The sequence below is a fragment of the Anopheles coustani genome, chromosome 3 (genome assembly GCF_943734705.1).
Source record: "Anopheles coustani chromosome 3, idAnoCousDA_361_x.2, whole genome shotgun sequence".
Taxonomy (NCBI): domain Eukaryota; kingdom Metazoa; phylum Arthropoda; class Insecta; order Diptera; family Culicidae; genus Anopheles; species Anopheles coustani.
The window spans coordinates 97556029-97576716 of record NC_071288.1 but is presented as its reverse complement, the minus strand read 5'-3'; the positions used below and the strand labels follow the sequence as shown (position 1 = coordinate 97576716).

The window sequence follows — 20688 nt, the reverse complement described above, 5'->3', positions numbered from 1 at the left end:
TTAAAAAAAGAAAAACATGACATTTATCGCAGAAAAATAATAAAATGATTAGTTTTCAATAGGTCTGTCTGATTTAGGATGTGGAGGCCATAATTAACAGAACGAAAGGAATTTTATTAACTTGTTCAGATTGCTTAATTCAGAGTAATTATTTTCAGATAATGAAGATCTAACATCTGATTTCATGAAACAAGCAAATTGTGTGAAAGGAATTGTAAGTTACCTATCACATTATATTGTTGAATTTGTTTATTTATTTTAGATGCTTTGAATTAATATTTACTATAAGATATGTGACGAAGTTATGGATAATAACGAAAAGATGTGTAGAATTTATACCTATCAAAAATCGTGGAGATTACATGCTGAAAATCTGTATAAAGGATTGCAAGCTGTTGTAAAAAATAAGTTCAATTTTGGCCACAGGTATAGAAACATTTATAGCAATGGAAATGTTTGGAGGGCCCCGTTTATCCAACCGCTTGGGGCCCCCGAACGGATTGATCCGCTTCTGACTGTTATAGAGCACTCTCTGTGTCCTTTAAACATTGTTATGAAAGCTGGAAACTTCAGAAGCAGAATAGATATGCCTCTTAGGTTACTCAAAGCGAAGTTGCCTTGCTTGACACTGTTCCTGCTGTTTTTTTTAAATTTTTATGGAGAATTATGCTAATTAGTTGATCATTTGTGAATTTGAATGAGTGTCTCACTAGTCATTATGTGGGAATAGCTAGATGCAGGTTCACTTGTTTCACGGCTTGCCACTTTAAAATCGTCAGTGATGTCTCACTTGCCAAGGCATGCAACCACTGAAACTAGGTTTTGGGCGATGCTTAAACTAAACCATCATTCATAGAAAGGTTGGTGAACCGCTCAGAAAAGCGTAGCATTGCAGGGTAGGAATCGAAAAAGAGAATAATACGACCTATAAAGGATGGAATCTTTAGGTTTTTAGCATTATGCTGGTTTTACTGTCCTCAGATAATAATTAGACCACTTCAAACGCCTGTATTAATTAACGCTGTCTCATTTCTATTGTGCCTAATACTTCCGCGAGTCCTTACAAAACAGTAACATCAGTGCTGAAGAATCGATGCCATCACATAAACTCAATGCTCTGACTAATCGTTAACAACTTCACAGCTTGCTATGGGAATAGCTCACCAAAAAACCTCAAACCGCCGCTTCCGCCTCTTTCCTACCAAATGAAACCAATAAAGCTAACCCTCCTTCAGAATCCCTTATTTGTTTCGAGGGAACGACATTCACCACCTGACCCTTGTTCGTGGAATCGCGTTAAGTTGTGTCAAAGAAAATCCAATCGTATTTTTCTCTCCTTGACAATCCTTCTTACTAATATCGAACCCTAGGACGGATTCATCTCGTCACTATTGCCACGCCATCTAATAGAGCTTACTGTCGACTCGGTGCCGCCATGGCCCGCTGGCAAGTCTGCATCGTTGGGGGTGCCCTCTTAAAGCCCTTTCTATTATATGTGGCCCCTATCAATATCTATCCATCGTTCCTTGTGAATCGAACTTCTTGCTTCCCTTCTTAAAACGGGTGTGGGTACACATATAAAGGTACCCTGAGAGTGTCGAAGCAAAAAACACGATATCGATTTTATTGCTTTTAGTTTTTTGTTTTCCGTGCGAAAAAGCATCGATGTTAACTCTCTCGACAATATCCCACTGACTTTTTTGGTGATGCTTTTTCCATCATTCAAAACTCAACGTCTGCGCAAATGTTTTAAACATACAAGAAAAGCTGTTTTCAAGTTTAGATTGTATGTTTGAATGAATCGAAAAAAAAGTTTGACTATCCTATTGTGCATGTATTTCCATAATTTAACGATCAAAACAAATGTTTTATGATGTAAAATGTTTAATTCGATTCGATATTATTTCGTACACAGTGACGAGATCGGGATTTTGCGAAAAAATGGAAGACAATGAGCCGCGTCAAATAGAATTTGTTCAGAATGCATAAATCATTCGTTGAAATATGATCCACCAGTCATTTTTCTTGATTTTGATGGGGTACTCCTTTTGACAGAAGATTAGCCTAAAAGAACATAAATACGTTATTGAAGCAGTCTTCAGGCACCTAACGATCGTAAATAGTATGTTCAACAATTACTTGTACTGAAAAAATAGACGATTTACTGGAACGAATACGTTTCAATAACGAAAAACACTTACAGAAGAAATTTGTAATGTAGATTGTGTTACAAGAATAGCTTTCTTTCAATTCATACATGTGATGCGTAATTATATTTTGTACTCAATCTTTAACAAAAAGAAATAATCAATTTTCATAAATAAATTATATTATTATTTTATGTATAGCACATGTTTTATGATTTGGCTTGTTGGAATTAATGTGTTATTTCCGGTTGTTAAGAATTTCGATTGCTACAATAAAAAATGTATGCTGCAATAATAGTATATGTATTTGTAGTTTCGTTGCTTCTTTACCAGCTGTTTCAAATTGTAATCTTAAGCGCTAATCATATTGGTAGTTTTCTTTTAACAACTGTTTTGCATTTTTTCATCATTATTCAACTTAACCAGTTTTTTGCACTTCTATGATCTCTTTACAATCGTGTTCGGGCACGAGGGCATTATTCTTTCTACTTTATTGCACAGTGACGCCATTCGTTCGAAAATCAAATAAGGTTCTATTGTACAACGTGATCAAACACATTGCAAGATGCCAGAGCAAGAGCTATGCTAGACTCATGATTAAACAATGTACACAATTTTACCTTCCAGATTTGTAAGACTATTGGGCCAAATATGGTAAAAAAATTTAAAAAATTAACCACATCGTGCCACACAGTACAACGAGTTTGCGCTGGTTTAACTAACGGCATTTGGTAGAATTTTATATATACATTGTTTTATTTATTTTGAGTATTAGTACGCTCGTGTTTGCTGTTAGTAGTTTTTAATGTCCTATTTGCAAATAGTAAAATGCATTTTACAACCCTCGAAATAACTTGCTAATCCAAAGAAAAATGGTGTTCAGTTAAAGTTTTATCCATTCATGTCTACGTTTTGTTTACTGTGATATTTTGCATGTTGATTTGCTTATAGGCATGGCATGTACATGGCATTAACATATTAAACTTAATGATGTCAAATGACGAGCAATTACATATGGTTGTTTTTTTTAATGTTTTAATACTATACTAATATTTGTACAATTCCTGCTGCTTACATTACTAAAAAATCGCAACACTTCTTATCAATTGCTCAATATTGTTCATGCTATGTTCAATTAATTATGGTATTCTTCGGACTGCTCTTGAGGTATCAAAAATTAATCAAAAACACAACTTTACTTCGTTCACCTAACACCATGTTCTAGAAACCTGAAAAACTGCTTTTAGTTCGTTTTGTTCATCTTTCTATCAAATCTGTTCAAATACTTGATTTGTGATTTTCCCTTTGCATTCAATGTAGTCTAGATGAAGTACTGAAAACATGTCTATTGTTGGAAATCAACGATTGAAATTCGATCTTCACACTATGGAACGCTTTAGGATTCAACTAATAGGATAATTGTGTATTTTTTTTTACATTAAAACATGTTGTTCATTACATACACTTTACTCATTACCTCGCTTCCAGAAATCTCATAGGGATGTCCGTTTCTTCTCTTGTTGATGGTGGGTTGCCACAGATCGCGTTAGAACTGACATTAGACCAGAGACTATCCAGCGCGTTGAATCTGTTTTGAAGTAGTTTCAACGTTGATGAAGTTCCAAAAAATTATTCGAGTTAAGCTCCCGTTTCTTTGACTAGAACATTCTACCATTGTTATGACTACAAACAATGTCTCCAGACGGGTTCCTTACTCCACTCAAGGCACTACGTGGACTCAAGAGGACACACATACATACAACGTAAAAGAAGCTTACTGAAGTTCCTGTCACATGCTTTTCTCCGCTGTTATTTCGACGGTCTGTAACGCGTTTTCCTTTTATCACATGCTAGCATGTGTTGTTTATGCTCACTATTTATGTTATGCGAGGACATGTGTGGTACGGAAAATGTCCATAGGTGGTGGGAATGTCATATAAAGGATGAAATTTTTTATCATACCGAGAAATATATTTAACGAATACCTTCCCTGACCTCTATTAGCGTTGAGCAACAATTGGAAAACCGAGAAGTTTTTTATTTTTATTTTCACGCAGAAATGCTTTCATTCTGATTCTGGCTCTAACGATAAAAATAATTAACTAACCTGCTATTCGTAAGTAATCGCTATGCCCACATGGCTTGTGGCAGTCTTCTATCATTGAAATTATTTGCTTCGATCGTGCGATCAGTGCTCACTTTGTCGCTCGCTTTCACTACTGGACCGACCGTACCGCTGTCAACTCCAGGGCTGACTGAGGGTTTACTGCTGTTATTCCTACTACTCCCATTCTGCTGATGGTGATGGCGATGATGAGGAGGCAGAGCATGGTGGGAATTACTTCCGGTGTAGGAGAAGCTGGTCGCGGGTAGCTGGTTCGGTGGACAGCCGCTGGGAAAATCGTGTTGCCGTGTGGATGGAATCGACTGGCTGCCTGACTCGCTGCCCGAGCCCCGGGAGGACGTTGAATACTTCGAGCTGGTGCTGGAAGTGCACTCGAACGTTTCACCGGCGATTCGCTCACAACTGGTTGTCGTATTATACGTCTCGTGCGTTGTGTCAAGAAGACAATTTGACGGGACTGCATACTCGTGCTGGCGACCCTCGGGTACTGTTTTCCGTATTGGACCAAAGATGTCCGCGTTGAGATGGCGCTCGTGGAGCTGGGTGGTGTTGTATTTACAATTACTAACTGTATCGTAGTTATCACAGTTTTTTGCGCAGTTGGGGCCGATTGTGGCGTAGCTGTGGTGTGGAAGAACGCCATCTAACCTACCGGTGGACATTATTGGGGGTCTCAGCGTTGCAGGTCGACCTGCTGTATTGTAATCGTTAGTGGTCGTTGCGTAAATGTTGATGGCCGACGGTTTGCTGATTCCGCTGTTTTTCTTGACGGGTGGTAACGCAATTCGTAATTTCTGCCAAAACTTCTTATCTTCCCACTCTATGCACGTGTTTGTACGCAGATACAAACGCAAGTCGGCATCGAGATCTCGTTGCGGAAGATCACCATAAAGAATGATGATCAGCTTTCGGTGGCGCTTGAGCACTTCGTGGATTGCACCCTTAAACTCGAACCTCGTCCACTCATTGTAGAGGAAGCTCTTCGAAAGTACAAGTATTGCGCGTTTGGAACTTTCCACTGCTTCTACGATCGTATCAGCGAGATACGCGTTGGCGTTTAAATCACGGTAATGCAAACACAACCGGAATCCGATATCATTTTCGAGGGTTGAGGAGAGAATTTGGGTCACAAATTGTTCGTCATGCAAAGAGTATGTGATATACGCATCATACAACCGATCCTTGTCGTAGTCGTTAACGAAGGTGCCCGATTTATAACACAGCCCGGAGTGTACCCACACTTTTAACTCCTTCCGGTAGCAGAACGCTCCAAAAATCAAACCAAAGAAGCCAACAAAGGCACACGTGGCCACAAGCAACAGGGGTAGCATATCTTCAATTTCCTGCTGGTGAACGATCGAGGACATACCCTCACGAAACGTGCATTTTGTACCGTTTTCTCGCAGGATGCTTGTCGCATTGTTGTAGCTGCATGATATCTCCTTAGCATCCACAATCTTGTCGATGTTTGACTGCAAGTAACTGCGCAACTTGCTGATAAACCCACAATCGCATGTCCACAGATTATTGGCGAGAGCAATTTCAACCAGGTACGGGTTGGCGTTCAGTTGCCATACTTCGAAGCTTGTGATGCGATTTCCATCAATACGTAGGACTTCAAGTTTGCGCAGCTCTGCAAATGTGTGATCCTCAATGTATGCGATTCGATTACCTTCCAAATACAATTCTCGGAGACTTTCGAGCGCGGTGAATTCGTGTCCGTACAGCTTACGAATGTTGTTATTCTCCAAGTGGAGTATCGTTAGACGACGCAAACCGATGAAGGTTGTGTTATATATGGCTTCGATGTTTGAATTATTGGCGTAGAGAACACGTAAATTTTTACGCCCAATGAAACTGTGCCCGGATAACTCTACTAGGTTGTTTCCGTCGATATACACTTCTGTTGTGTCCATTGGAATGTTGTTAGGGATATCGGTGTACCCGGCCGCTGAGCACTCAACAATATTGGTCGACCAGCTGTTATCATGGTAGCATGCGCAGTTGTTCGGGCATGTCATCTCGCAGTCGCATGCGTCGAATTCGCAGCAGTGGCACAGGGCAAAACAGTGCGTATTGTAGTTGCAGAGAAAATGCTTGGGTTCTGCCTCGATGAGTGGAATGTACGATCTCTCGCGATTGTACATCAGTTTACAGTAAACTGTCTCAATATCGTTGATGGTGGGGTACTGTCGTGAAGTGACGTGATTGATCTTCTGTAACCAATCGATATTACAGTCGCACACGAACGGATTCCCCCCGATGTAGAACTCGGGAAGCTGCTTGTTTTCCGGAACGGGTTGCAGTCGTAGTGCCTTTATGTCCAGACTGGTAAGCTGGTTTGCATAGAGATCAACACGTGTAAGGTTAGTCTTGTGCATAAAACAGTGCGGATCGATATGGACGATCAGATTGTCGTTGAGGAATAGAAATTCGACACTGTTCGGAACGGTTCCCGGGGTAACTCGTGTCAATCTATTAAAGCTGGCGTCTAGTGTCTGCAGATGCACCTGGTTGTCCAATCCGTACCGATTTGTTAACTCCATCAACTCGTTGCGGTGTAAATCTAACCACTGCAAGTGCGCCGGAATATATGAATAGTCAAAGTGCTCAAGCCTGTTGTCGGATATATTAAGCCACACCAAATTAGGCATGTTAGTGAACAGTCCATCGATGTCGGCGAGCATGTTCCCGTCCAGTCGGATTGCCTGCACGCTTACTGCTAGCTCGAAAGCACCTTTTTCGATGTATGCTATCTTGTTTCTGGCTACATTTAGGATTTGTAGGCTAGGCAAATCCCTAAACGCCTTTCGCGTAATGTTTTCGATGTTGTTGCTTATGAGTCGCAAGCCGTACAAATTGTTCATGCCACGAAACCCGGGTTCCTCTATTACGCTGATTGAGTTCTCACCAAGATCGACGGTTCGCAACAAGCGCATATCTTTCAAGGCCAGAGGGACCTGCGATAACTCGTTGCCGTTGAGGTTTAGGTCCTGAAGCGAGCTGCAGTTTCGGAAAGCCTCCGGATGTACACCTGTGAGTGCATTGTTGTCCAAAGACAGTAGTGAAAGTGCGTACAGGCCATTAAGCGAATACGCGTCCAAGTACTTCAGTTTGTTGTGGGACAAAAGAAGCGTGTGTAAGTTGTTCATTGGTGAGAATGTATCTGCTGCAATAATTTCCAGTTGGTTATGGCGCAAGTTCAAAATTTGTAGTGTGTATAGATCCGAAAAGATTTCCGATTCGAGTTTGGTAATTTTGTTGCTTGCGAGATTCAGGAGCACAAGACGAATAAGACCCGTGAAAGTCTCCCTGTTTACCCATGCGGAGGTAAGTTGATTTTGAGACAAATCCAGCGCCTGCAGTTGCTCGAGTTTTGAGAATAATCCTGGCGACAGCACAGATATGGAGTTGTTTTGCAGATAAATCTCTTGAATAGATTGAGCAGGATCACGGAACAGGTCGGTGGGAAGCGCCACAAGATTATTCGTGCTCAAATCGACCACTTGCAGTTCTTTCAGTCCATTTAGCGCCTTATCTCCCACCATTGAAATTTCATTGTTGTGAATCTTCAATTGTTTTAATCTCCGAAGCATACCGAAACCTGCTGCTGGAAGCAGCACAAAGTGGTTCCACGAAACGTCCAACACTTCTATGTCCAGCGAGCAACTAACGAAAGGTTTAACCGACGTGCCGGTTGAATTGATGTTCTTTTTTTCTCCATGCTGCTGGTCTAGCGAGTCTTCGATTGCGTCGATTTTTTCGCGAAAACCCAGATCGTTGACATCCTGTAGGCGGTTCGAGCTTACGTTGAGCAAATGCAGCTCACTGAGCATACAGAATAGGTTGTCTGGCAGCGACCAGATGTTGTTCGTGCTAAGATCGAGCTGTTCAATGTTGCGCGTGTGTCCAAAAATGTCCGGCTCTATTTCTAGGTTTATGTCCGGCCAAACGATGTTATGCGTGCGGAGGGTTAAATTACGGAGGTCGCTCAATCCAGCTAGCATGTCGTTAGAAAACTTGGCGATCTTACAAAACTCCAATTTAAGTGCCTTTAACCGAACTAAATGCATGAAAGAATTCGGTTGCAGTTTGCTACGGGCCATAATAGCCTCATTGCAAAGGATAGTGAGGGCAGTCGTGTGTTCTACTGGAATAACGCTGAAGTTCGTGTTATCAAATTCACTGTTCACTGTACGCAAACTACACGACAGATCTATTTGGTTGCCGGTTAAAACCCGATACTTGCAGTCGTCCGGTGCATCGTAGCGCAGATTCGAAACCCCGACGGAATCAGCACCCGCACCAGTCGTGTGAAAATACCGGGTCTCAGTCGAGTCGTATTGTAAACTGTAATTCACCTGCACTGACACTAACAGCAGTAGCACCAGTAAGATAAGGTCACAACGATTCATGTTGTTGCTAGCTGGTCGGCGTCCGCAAAATAGCAAGCGTGAGAACACGTATTTCCTTATTCATATAAACTCACTGCAATTTTTTGTTTCTTTCTCTTAAACAAAGTAGCGGGTCACTGTTCACTTTCGAGGTTTCATTATTACAACCCGAAGAGGGGTTATTCCTGATAGAAGCATTTTTGCACATTCATTTGTACTAAAGAAGTTGAGGTTTTCGTTTCCCAACTAATCGTTGTAATTAGCGAAACACTTTAATTTGTTGGCATTATCACAAACAAAAAACAACAGAAGCGCACACACAATCACCAGCTATCTCAATCAATCTTGAATAGGGTATCCACTATCCACTTGTATAGATATATCGCACTCAATATAACGAATAAATTTCACGAAAGTGCTTTTAAGAATCGACCAACTCGTTTGTTTATGTGGGTCATATTTTATTCGACCGTACGTCCTTTCAGTTTCCCAGTCCGTTTTGTACTAAACTACCACACGCTACGCCACTGCACGTATATACATCATATCCATTTTTCCACTATATGCAGTAAATGTGGTTGTGGTACATCTGCAACATTCGCTCACTCATACCATAGTCAGTTCCGTTTTTTATGCTTATGCTCTATGATCTCCGCAAGAGCAGAATTGTCCATGCTATCTTTGCTTTCTTCTATAAATTCTCTCTAGTAGAAGAAATAATCGTTTGAGAGGAAGGAGTAGAGAGACTCAAAGGACGTTCGATGATCCTTTCGGCTGGCATTGTTCTCTCTCTCTCTCTCTCTTTTTCTCTCTCTATCTCTCTCTCTTTCTCTCTCTATTTCTCACTTTCTGTATTCGAAAACGTACACACACTTCAATATCAGTTGTCAGACCTGGCCTATTGAAGATTTTGTTTCCAGCAAGGTGATTATTGTACTGTTCCGCATTATAATCATTGTTCCCATAAACGTTGATGATGCTGTTATAGGATTACATTTTACCGGCAATGGAATCTGCAAACTGTAATGAAAAATGTTATGTGAGAAGAGGAAACAATGATAATTTAAGTATATTTTTCTACGTTTCTACAAATATTATTGCCAGACAACTAAAAATTTGAAAAATAAAAGATAATAACCGTGAACGTTTTATCCAGGCAGAAGGAAATCGAGAAAATGGAAAGAGTGAAAATACGGAGAAAACGCGAGAGAAGGAGAGAAATAAAGAGAGGCGTGAAAAGATAGAGAGAGAAAGAGAATTAATCATAATGTGAAGAGACAACGAGGAACAGGTAAGCAGCTTACCAAAAGAAAGGAGCATAATTTTAAATCCAGCATAGCCACTGTACCGGATTGTAAAATAATCTGAGCCTAAACATGTAAGCAAGGAATCCCACTCACTGGAAGAAATATAATAGTTATAAACTTTCCAATGCTTGTTGTATCATATACGGTATTTATTGCTAGAAAGAACCTTTGTACTTCATGTTGAAAAAAATGTTATTTCGCAATTTTAGGAGTACGGCATGGGCGTCAAATTTTCACTTTGCCAGCATATAAAAGCATGAGAATGAAGATAAGCAAATCTTTGACATGATTAGTGCGCCTTTGAACAAACGAACTCCTTTCCAAAAGGGTTCCAGTTTGCGGAAAATGGAACCGTACACATAAGTGTCTTTTGCGTCCCGTGTATCCTACGTGATGAGAGCGGTTGGATCCCCATTGTAATTTAAAATTCTTAATCAGCATTCAATTGTTTCCAACATCGATTGGCTATGTATCACCTGGCATCGGGAAATCCGTAATTTGGATTACATCCTACGTTGTAAACCCTTCAGACCCCTTGATTGTCTGGATTTTACCCCTAAATTGTATCGTACCGGTTTGGATCGAAATAAGTGCCAGGAAATGCGATTGCATCGATCAAGCGAACTTAAATCACTATCTCATTAAAATTACATTAATGGTGCAATTGAACTCGTAAACTGTCCAGCTGCACAGCGGGACTATCAGAACCCAACACGTTGCTGAGGGTTCTCTCAACATACCCTCCTATCAAAGTAAATTGTGTAAAATGTGGACGGGATTAAAGAGTGGCAGAATTGTGGATTCGTAATGAATTGATTTTCGTTTGTCAAGTTCCAGCACTCGATGGTCGAATTTTTTATGGATAAAATAAACATATGCAAGGAACGGTAAAACACATATTCTTAGCGCACGCGACAATGTTTCGTCTTGTGATGATGGTGTTAGTAGCTTATCGAAATTTGTCTTAAAGAATACTGATCCACCGTCTACAACGTTTAAATTTAACGCATCACAAACAATTTGTCCCCCGGTCACAATAAACATCACCATAACCATAAAGGAACGTCAGCATTTGACTGCTTCACTCCATGTAACGAACTCTCTCTCAATCGTAACACGCGTTGTGCGTGATGTAGCGTGTCACGATTGTTGGAACGCGACTTCGCCGTCTCCATAAAGCCCTTGTAACATATTTTGGGAAATACTAAAAACGTTTGAATATGATTATGTTTTCGCTATAGACGGCTTTCAATTTGCTTTTCTTGCATATCAAATACTCTGTTTGTGATAATGAACATTGCCATGTGGCCGTCGAAATAGAATTTCTGTTATATCACACAACACACACATGATCATTCGAAAGTTTTAAATTTTTTGTTACGTCATTTTAACTACGAAATATGCTCTCTCGAGTTATTTTCAGTGGTGAATTCCTATTGTAACTAGAACCCTGTTTATCGCATTTCCACCATTATCACACTAGATCTTTTGTATTCAAACCACTTAAATTTATCTGTTAAATCTAGCTACACAGTACATATGATGGTTTATTTTCACATTTCCAGATATGCATTACTTTGCATTGCGTACAATTTTAAATTGTCACATGTAAAAAAACGGAAACCATCAGAAGTGAGAGATCTACCCTATGAGAGAAAACGTTCTCTATTCGAGTATAATTGAAAATCGAGAGTTAAATGAAACGCTGCGAGATCTGAAAATAGCTGTTATGCCACACGATTTTTCCCACTTCTATAGAAGCCAGCGCGTTATAGGATAATGATGCCAAAGAATGAAAAGAAAGTTTGATGATGCTTTGGTGAAAAGTTATGCAAAAGTAACCGAAAACCTTCAAACATCAGAACTTTCACTGTTTTGTAAACACATCAGCAGCAGTTCGCCTAAAGCGATTGAGTAGTGTGCAGCAAAACTAGAACAATTGATTCCAGCCCGTATATTTATTGAAAACACAGTACTTTTTTGTGAAAATGTATACAATAATTATTCTAGGAGTAACCGAGAAAGCCCGGGATAAGGCCTAATTCTAGGGAGGAAATGCCCTAAGAACAAAAAAGTCAGTTAGAGCATGTTGGCTCTAACAATACGGCAACGTCCATCTTACCTTAACACATAAAATAAAAAAAAATAAATTATTCTAGGAGACTTCATTTGCTTAAACCTCAACAGTATATATCCGGTTGTTCGATTAAAGCATAAGGTTCAATCTGAATGAAAGGTTACGGTGGTTAGAACCTAAATAGCGCTGCAGCTTCTCCTAGGAGGTGTGTTCTTGAATCTCAACATATAGAATTATACATGAAAGCATGACAAACTTTTAATATTAATTACAGTTGAACGCATATCTATTTCTGTTGAATCTAAACAAGTTTCAGTTTAGAAAACATTTCTGTGTAATGATTAAAGACTCTACCATCCTCATACCTGCCGGAAACATATATCTAAGAAAACATGGATATTTGGGGCCCGTGACAGCCGAGCGGTAGCGCCGGTTAGACAATCGGCCCATGAGCGCCAGGGCTCACTTCTTCGATGATGTGTGTTCGAATCTTAACCGAGACTGGAGCCTTTGTTGTACGAAGGTTGACTTTTTGGATCGAGTATTATTTTATCTTCTAGGTTCACTATCGGAAAACAAGAGCGAATTCCTAGGTCCGTTACAATTTTTCTGGCCATCCGTGCCATATGACACCAACGTCGTCATATATTACCTCTTCTCTTCACGCAGGCAGTACTCCTTCTATTCCTTAGAAAAGTTGACCAAATATTTCTTTATATTTATTGTTTCCCATCTTTCCGAGCAACTTTCCTTTGTTCGAGTAAGATTTTCAATGACAGCTTTCCAAGGCTTCGAAAGTGAGATGCGCCAGCTAAAAGAAAAATGAATAACCAACAGAAGACACGCAGGCGTCATTCAAGACACGCGCTTCTGTGTTTGGGAGCATAAGTAGAGTAGACGAATGGTGAGAAGCAATGTGGAAGAAGAACGTGATAGCAACAGCAACCAGCTGTGTAGCTGTCTTTTGTAGCCTGCTTTTCTATGAAAGCCAATGCCTACCCGGGAAGATGATCTGCTTGTTTGCGCTAAATTTAGCCTTATGGAGATTAAGTTTGTGTAAGTGCTCATAGAACGACAAAACAAACAACCCGGTGATTAAACAAACTAAAAAACAGTAAACAAAATTTTCACTCCATTGAATTTTCAAAACAATCAATTAAATTGAGAAAAGACAGGTGTCTATAATAATGATACATTATTTGTGACTCTTTTATTAAGAGAGTATATTTTTCGTCTGTGGAAGGTCAGTAGTACCAGATCCGAATGACGAATCAGGGGCTAAAAAACGACAAAGAGTTTTACCCAGCATCACCGGTTCTATCCGTCGACCCTTGACAAAGGACTGGAATATCTATGGAGATTTTCTATCTGTCATTATAAAAAACTTGCTTTTCCAGTTTTAACAAAGAGTAATTATCCAAAGCCCCATGAAAAAAATTAATCAAAACATGGTTCTGAAGCTCTCACTATCGAATAAAACTGGTTTATAATAATTTGAGACTTTTGCTTCGGTGCAAATCATACTCCTGCTTTTACACAAACAATCAAAATAAACTTCAATCATTAAAATAAGCATATGTTGTTTATACTGCTGGTTTTTTTGCTGCTGGTATCGAAATGGCTTTGCCGTTGGTCTGCAATGATGATGCTTTGTAAATAACAATTCAAAAAGATAATATTTAAATTTATTCGATTAGTTGCCTGAACTGTTCGCTAGCCCCGTTCAGGTTAGGGTTACACCATGCGATAAGTAAGGAAAATATTAACGGTGGTAGTGAAATCATTTGATTATTGATTCTTCACTACTACACTAATCTCTCGATATACTTTCCACATGGCAAAATATGGGTGAGTTTAGAGATTTTCCTATTGCGTTGGAGAGATTTTTCGACAGGCAAATCTTGGCCTGTTTTGCTCTTTTCCTGTTAACACAGTATACTAGGAACATGGAAGATATGCTGAACGAAATCGATGTTCATTCTAGGGGGCTGTTACTAGTACTGGTGAGAGACATTCAGGCATGGAAAATATCTATAAAAGTTGTTAACTTTTTTGCAGTCAATGTTCCGTTTGCCATGCGGAAACCAACGCACATCCAGCTTATCGTGATTAGCATATTGTACGAAGCGTTCCTTCGTTGTATGCATGCCGGAAATTGTGGAGTTGTAATCTACAAAGGAATATTGAATATCCTCTATGAAGAAGAACATGGTTTGGAAATACTACCAAAACTGACATATTAGTAGACTATCACGAACCCTCTGTAAAACAATCGTATCCGTTTTAGTGACAACCTCATTCGCTTCGATAACAAAATGTTCCTCCTTCGTATTGGTTGAATATTTTGAAGTAGAAAGTTTTCCTTCTACAAACTGCCATTAGAATTTCAGACACGTCATTGACGCTGAGTCAAAATTGTTCCAATTAAGAGACAAGCGAAAGGGAGATCTGAATGGCAAGATGCTTCCTCATACCCACCTCACGCGCCTTTGATTGCTACGTGAAGGCGTGAACTAATAGCAAATTAGAAACAGCGGAGGTCCAACAAACTTAACACACTCAATGACACCTTAGGAAGCTATAAAATTTGTTGTCCTCAACAACAAACAAACCGTGACAGGAGTTTGTGGGTTTTAACGAGAAATGGATGTTGACGAGAAAACTCCGCAAACCTTTCCAACAAGACAACCGTATCGAATAAACGCATGCGTTTAGTTAAAGTATGATTTTGTAAAGACATACGCCATACAAGTAAACGAAAATTCACCCAAATTATTCCAAAAAATTTTGATGAATAAGTTTGAGTAAACATTAACATCAAGATGAAAAATATCCATCACCTTTTGGAAAAACAAATGCAATTAATATATCTTTAAATTATTTTAAAACACAATAGTTAATAATGTAGCTGAGTATGCATGAATTTCTTGAAACTTAATGTGGATTTACAATTGAAACAATATAGTTTTGAATGACAAATGGTTTGTTAAGAAAGTTTTATCTGAAACTAGCAACAAAATTGCACGATTTTATGTTGATTCTTCCAGTAGTAGTTACTTGTTTGATAAAAAATAGATGCACTAGCTGTTTGTTAGAAATTCTTTACAAATTACTAGAGCCTTATCCTTATTCCTTATACTGCAGGTACAACTGCTCAACAGTTATGCCTAATCCAAAGACCACAGTCCCTGTTTCTGTGAAAGGTAGTAAGCCTTTGGTTGGCGAACGTTTTGATGTTTTGACTGACCTGACATTTTCGTACATCCTCGGTCATGGTGTGCAACTTTATTTGGTCATGGATATACAAAACGTACAGGTAGATAGCAGAACACTTGAAAACAGACGTTCATCCCATCTCGTGTATTATTATTGTTAGTCAGCATCTTCTCAACAAGCGACCAAGCACAAAAATACCATACTCGCAGCACTAGTTAACGTATTTTAACGACACACGCTTGTACAGTTTTTGGGTGCTGTTTACAAGAATTGATTTTTTGACAACATACCAATGAAAAAAATCGAATTTTCTCTTTCGCAGACATAGCAGCAATCAAAACAGTGAAAGTAAAAAAACTTGAAATGCGCTTGCCACGGAAAATACTCTTGTACTTTCACACCCTTCGAAAACTCTTGCAAAAATATCAGGTACAAAACTTTATCTTGAAGCCACAAAATTATACTCCCGACCAAGAGCAAAAGAGCAAAGGAAGTTTCATAACATTATAAAAATGACAAAAATTAGTACTGTTATTTATATGGACACTCTGTTTTAGCTATACTTTTTGTATCAATTGCTCAAAAAACGAATAGCTCGTCGTATCGGTAATACTTTCCATTCGGACTTTTATCGGAAAACAGAGAAGAAATTGGGTGAATCGCCGATCAAAACAAATTTTTGGTCGTAAAAATTATTCAATAGAATTAAAATATGAAATATTTTTTGATTAAAATCTTTTCCATCTGTTTTCTACATAATTGAGTTTTGATAATCAATATTTAAACCAAATTCATTGTGGCAATGAAACTTTCATCGTGGCAGAACCGATAAATAGTCAAATGGACTCCAACGTCAACGAGGCATGCTTCGAGAGGTGTTCACAGATGGCCCTCAGATTTCCCAAACTTGCGATAAATTTTTCCTCCAAAGTTATCCTTCCCTTTACCTGTCACTTTCCCCGTGTTAAGTTTTTCAGCTTTTAGGCTTTAGCTCTCACATTTCTACAAGCTGTTTATTGCGGCTATGACTGCAGTGTATGCGCGTACGAATTTATACTCTGCAACGAGATGACAACTTAATGGCACTCCAGTTACCGTACGAGATAACATTTTTCCTTTCAGATTTCCGACGATTGCCGGTGGTGGTCGCCCGTAAAATATGTGTACCTTGTTTGGGATGTTAACGTACCAGATGAATGCCAGTTTTGGGGGTATGTGCGAGAGATTGGGTGAATCTAGGTTCACAAATGTTTCGAAGTTGCTGGTTTACCAAGCACTTTGATTGTTTTATTTTAGGTATGTTTATGAGTAATGAATTCGAATAATATTAGTCTTCTTTATCGGCATGCAAAACGACAGAAAAATTGAAGGACATTTTCATCTCATCTTCATCATCATCATCATCATCAATAAATAGACTCTTCGCAATTAATAAAAAGCTCCCAGAATTGCGATTTTACGGTACTACTATACTACAGGTTTTGTGATACGCTTAAGATTTTCAGGCAGAACAGCAACGATTTGGCAACCTGTAGAACTAAATTGTACTGAACCGATTTGTTTTTTTATGGATGATAAAATATGTCTACAACGGGAAGATTTTTGCTAAAACCTACATCACTAGTTATCATTACAAGCTACTCTGAAAAATAAAAAAAAACTGTACAAATACAGTTTATCTATGTAATACATGGTCATAATTAGAGTATAGCATACAGTTTTTAGAAGTACACTTCTAAAGAGTAATAAAATCGAGGTTTGTTTTCTATAATAAAGAACAAAAACTGTCTGACTAGATTAAAAATATGTTTTGATATTCTCAAGACTTAAAATATTCATGCAATTGATTGATTTACCAACTACACAATTTCATTGCCTGTACTAATATGTTTGTCGTTCAAATATAATAGAGCAAACATATTCCTCCTTGAACTATCACAACCAAAGACATATCGGGTTGGGTGTAGTCATGTCTGATATTATGGATTCCTTACTGCTCCACGAAATTGCAATTCTATTTTAGTCTCATTTATAGGAAAACCATCATTTTCCCTTTCTCTTTTCTTCCCGAATAATAACAGCTGCTCCTTACTCGAGTTTATAACTTTGTTATTATTCCTTTTTTAAATGATAATGCATCCTTCAACATCTCTCCATGACGCTAACCAGAAGATTAACGAGTCCGAGTCGTGCTGTTAACGTTCATAATTCCTCTCTTTCTTTCTTCTTTTCTTTTCTTAAAACGGCTCGTAACTCGTAAACGCAGGAAGCCTCAAACCCCCGTCACTTCTGTTCTTCATAAGGATATTTATTTCGTTATTTCGTTTCAACTCAATTTCTCAATATCTCTAGCTTTTTTTTTTAAAGTAGTGTCGATTTATTTTACACGTTGTACAGCAGCTTCGTGTCGAGCACATGGTATTCACTATCGGTGTCCTTTTTCATAAGCATGTTTCAAACTGAGCTTTCAATGCACGGTCGAATCGACACGTCATCATCAATATCGAAGTCCTTGTGTCTTCCATTCTTATCTTTTTTCTTTTGTTTTGAAGCGAATGGCGGAAAAGAAGTCAGAAAAAATATCGTCCCATTCTTCACCAGCCGTAACACATGCTCGCCTTTTGTCAGTTCAGACCGGGAAATGCATACCGGTGAGTAGGTAGTAGAAAACTTATATGCTGCACAACGGTATGTTGGTGGCCAAGGAATACAACAAATGAAAAGGAAGCGGCGTGGGCTAGCGTCTGCCATGGAGATAATTCGGAACAAATTGATTTCTTTCAGAGGCCGTTCTGAGGATAATCTGCCATGAATCCGCGATGAAAAGATCTTTTTGAACTACGCACTGGGTGGCACAGGTTTTCTGAATTATATTGTTTAGATGTCCTTTTCTATACATCTTGAGACTAAAGGAATATTCGCTATACTGATGTGTGTTAGCGATTATTCATGCGACCCTGCAACACCAGCACATGACTTGAATTGAATGCCTGCCCAATATGAAAAAAAGTTAGGCCAAGAAAAGCACATGCGGTGATGTAAAAACGGAAAATTGTGCACTTTGGTCAAAAAATATTATGATTGAAAATGGATCCATTGTACGTATTTTCCTACATGAACCTTGTATAAAAACCGCAAGTATTAAGATGAATTGTTGGATATATGCCAATATTTTTTCTCACTTAACAACATGCTGGATGAACAAAACTATCTTTAATGTCTATCCTAGAGGATGTACTGTGTTTATTCAAGAGTGTGAATCAAAAGGGCCATACGGAAGATATCAAAATAGAGCAAAAAAAGGAATTATATTTAACAACAAAAGTTTTTTCAATGACACGACATCGCTTAGTGGTGTTTGGCATCTATTCGAAATGAGTCAGAACAGTAAAAAAATAATGAGGTTAAACAGTTTGTATAAAACGCTGTGTATTTAATTTTCTTCAATTCTGGCATAACGATCGGGTTTGATCATATCTGATCTCGAGTGTACTGTAATTCTATCTTTGTATGAATGACTTTAAAATCCCCCCGTATAGAACAAGTTCCATTCTCAAAGATTGCGAAACTGAACAATATAGTAAGTAGTAAACTAAGGCACAGCCAGCGTTAGTCTGTACATAAAAAATAGATTCTAATAATCCCAACAGATAGTTTTTTCCAAATTTACAAGTTTCTTGATTTTTTTTCAAGCTTCACCTTCCTTAGTTTTTTCTCACGAGAGAAGAGGATGGTTGAGAATTTTATTATCCACCCTCCAAATTTTATTACCCTTCCTCGTACCGGTTAAATGATGAACCAAACAAATAATATGTATCCTAAGATGCTTGAAGAGAAATTCAATTATGTCTTGATCACCTCTGCTTTTTTCGGGGTTATGACCCTAGGTTATAAAATTCAACATATTTAGTATTTTCTTTTTGTTTTTAAATCATTTTTACTCACAGCGAACGTGTACACATTGCAGAGGCTGCAAATTTTTGCTCCTAGTATTGCGTACCCTACCGTGTTATAATACAATTCTAGTTGAGACATGGATAGATTCAATTCTGCCCATCCGCAGTTATGATCGTAAGATAAGGCATCGGAAACACATAAGGTTTTGTTGAAAATAGGTTATCTCATCGATTCCACATTGCAGATGGCTACTGCAAGTTTGGCCGACTACGAGTTGAACTAAAATTTAATTTTCGATTATCGACTCCAACAAAACGAAGGCCATGCCACAAAAACAATTACCGCGACATAAAACGATACTGCCAGAAGTATCAATGCATGGTAAAGTTGGTCTTAACGTTTGCTGTAAAATAGATCACCGAAAATTGGTGATCATCGGTGATACCATCGGTGATGGAAAAATAGTCAACCAATCTAATTGAATGAAATAAAATTTATTGTAAAGTTACATCTTTTAAGTACTTTCAAAAAATATTCCGACGGCCAGTAAGCTGGCCTTACGGTCCTTAGCCGAAACTATAGCCATGGACAAAACCAATCGTATAACGATGGTTTTTAGTTGTTGTGAGGCATTCATGACCAAATACTACTCCTGTAGGACTTTAAAATGTTGAAATAGGTCCTACCTTTAAGTGTTATTCATTTTTTTATTGTGTGTAGCTGAGAGGCATAAGGTGTGTTAGCAGTGTGGGGTATATCAATTATATTTGACCTGTTCAACTCCTCCGATGCTCTTTGCGCATGATTTACTGTGGCCAGGTTTGTCCTAACCGCTCAATCGTACTCTTTATTATGTTTTCAGATAAAGTTCCTTAATTCAGGAGGGCACTGCACACTATACACTCCTCCATATGCCGGAAGTCTGTGCCTTTGTGCAAATCCTTCTCGCTGGTTTTCAGTGACGATGTGGCGTTCTATGGGAGTTAAGAGACCCCAAAACATTTTAAATATATTATAACAAGGTTCAAAAGCAACATAAAGTATCTGGGTCTTTTACCACTTGTCGCCATCTAGCTTTAAGCAGTCTTTGGTCTCGTGGTCCGCGATAAAGCTAGATGTTTTAACATACAATCAAACTTAGATAGTTTAACGTTTTGGCCACGGCGGATTTAATTTAAATGGTACAGTTGTCAAACTACTTCTAAATTTAAAAGAAATGCTATTCTTTATTTTGTTTTTGACAGAAAGTTGCTGGTGTTTTTCGTTTTTGCATGAAAAGTCGTTAAAATTTGTTTATTTTTGTATGCAAACGTTATTGTATTGTATTTCTTACGTTTTATATAATACACACTAAATTTATTTGTTAGCTTGCTCGGGAATCTTTCATATGCCTTTTTGCACATTTTGTACACCCATTTTAGAAGCATTTTGAACGACATAGTTTCAACCTGGTTTTCCCCAGTCTGACAGTTGAATTAGATCAAATTGAGATCAAAACATGAGATTTCAAAGAATTATTACACAT

At 38.5% G+C, this 20688-nt stretch overlaps 1 protein-coding gene across 1 annotated transcript; it reads right to left on the bottom strand.

The window, feature by feature from the left end:
- Nucleotides 1-4274: 4274 nt before the first annotated feature.
- On the bottom strand, nt 4275-8687 carry LOC131270626 (toll-like receptor 6). Its single transcript, XM_058272450.1, has one exon. The coding sequence runs from the start codon at nt 8685-8687 to the stop codon at nt 4275-4277; it is 4413 nt and encodes a 1470-aa protein (XP_058128433.1).
- Between the last annotated feature and the right edge of the window lie 12001 nt (nt 8688-20688).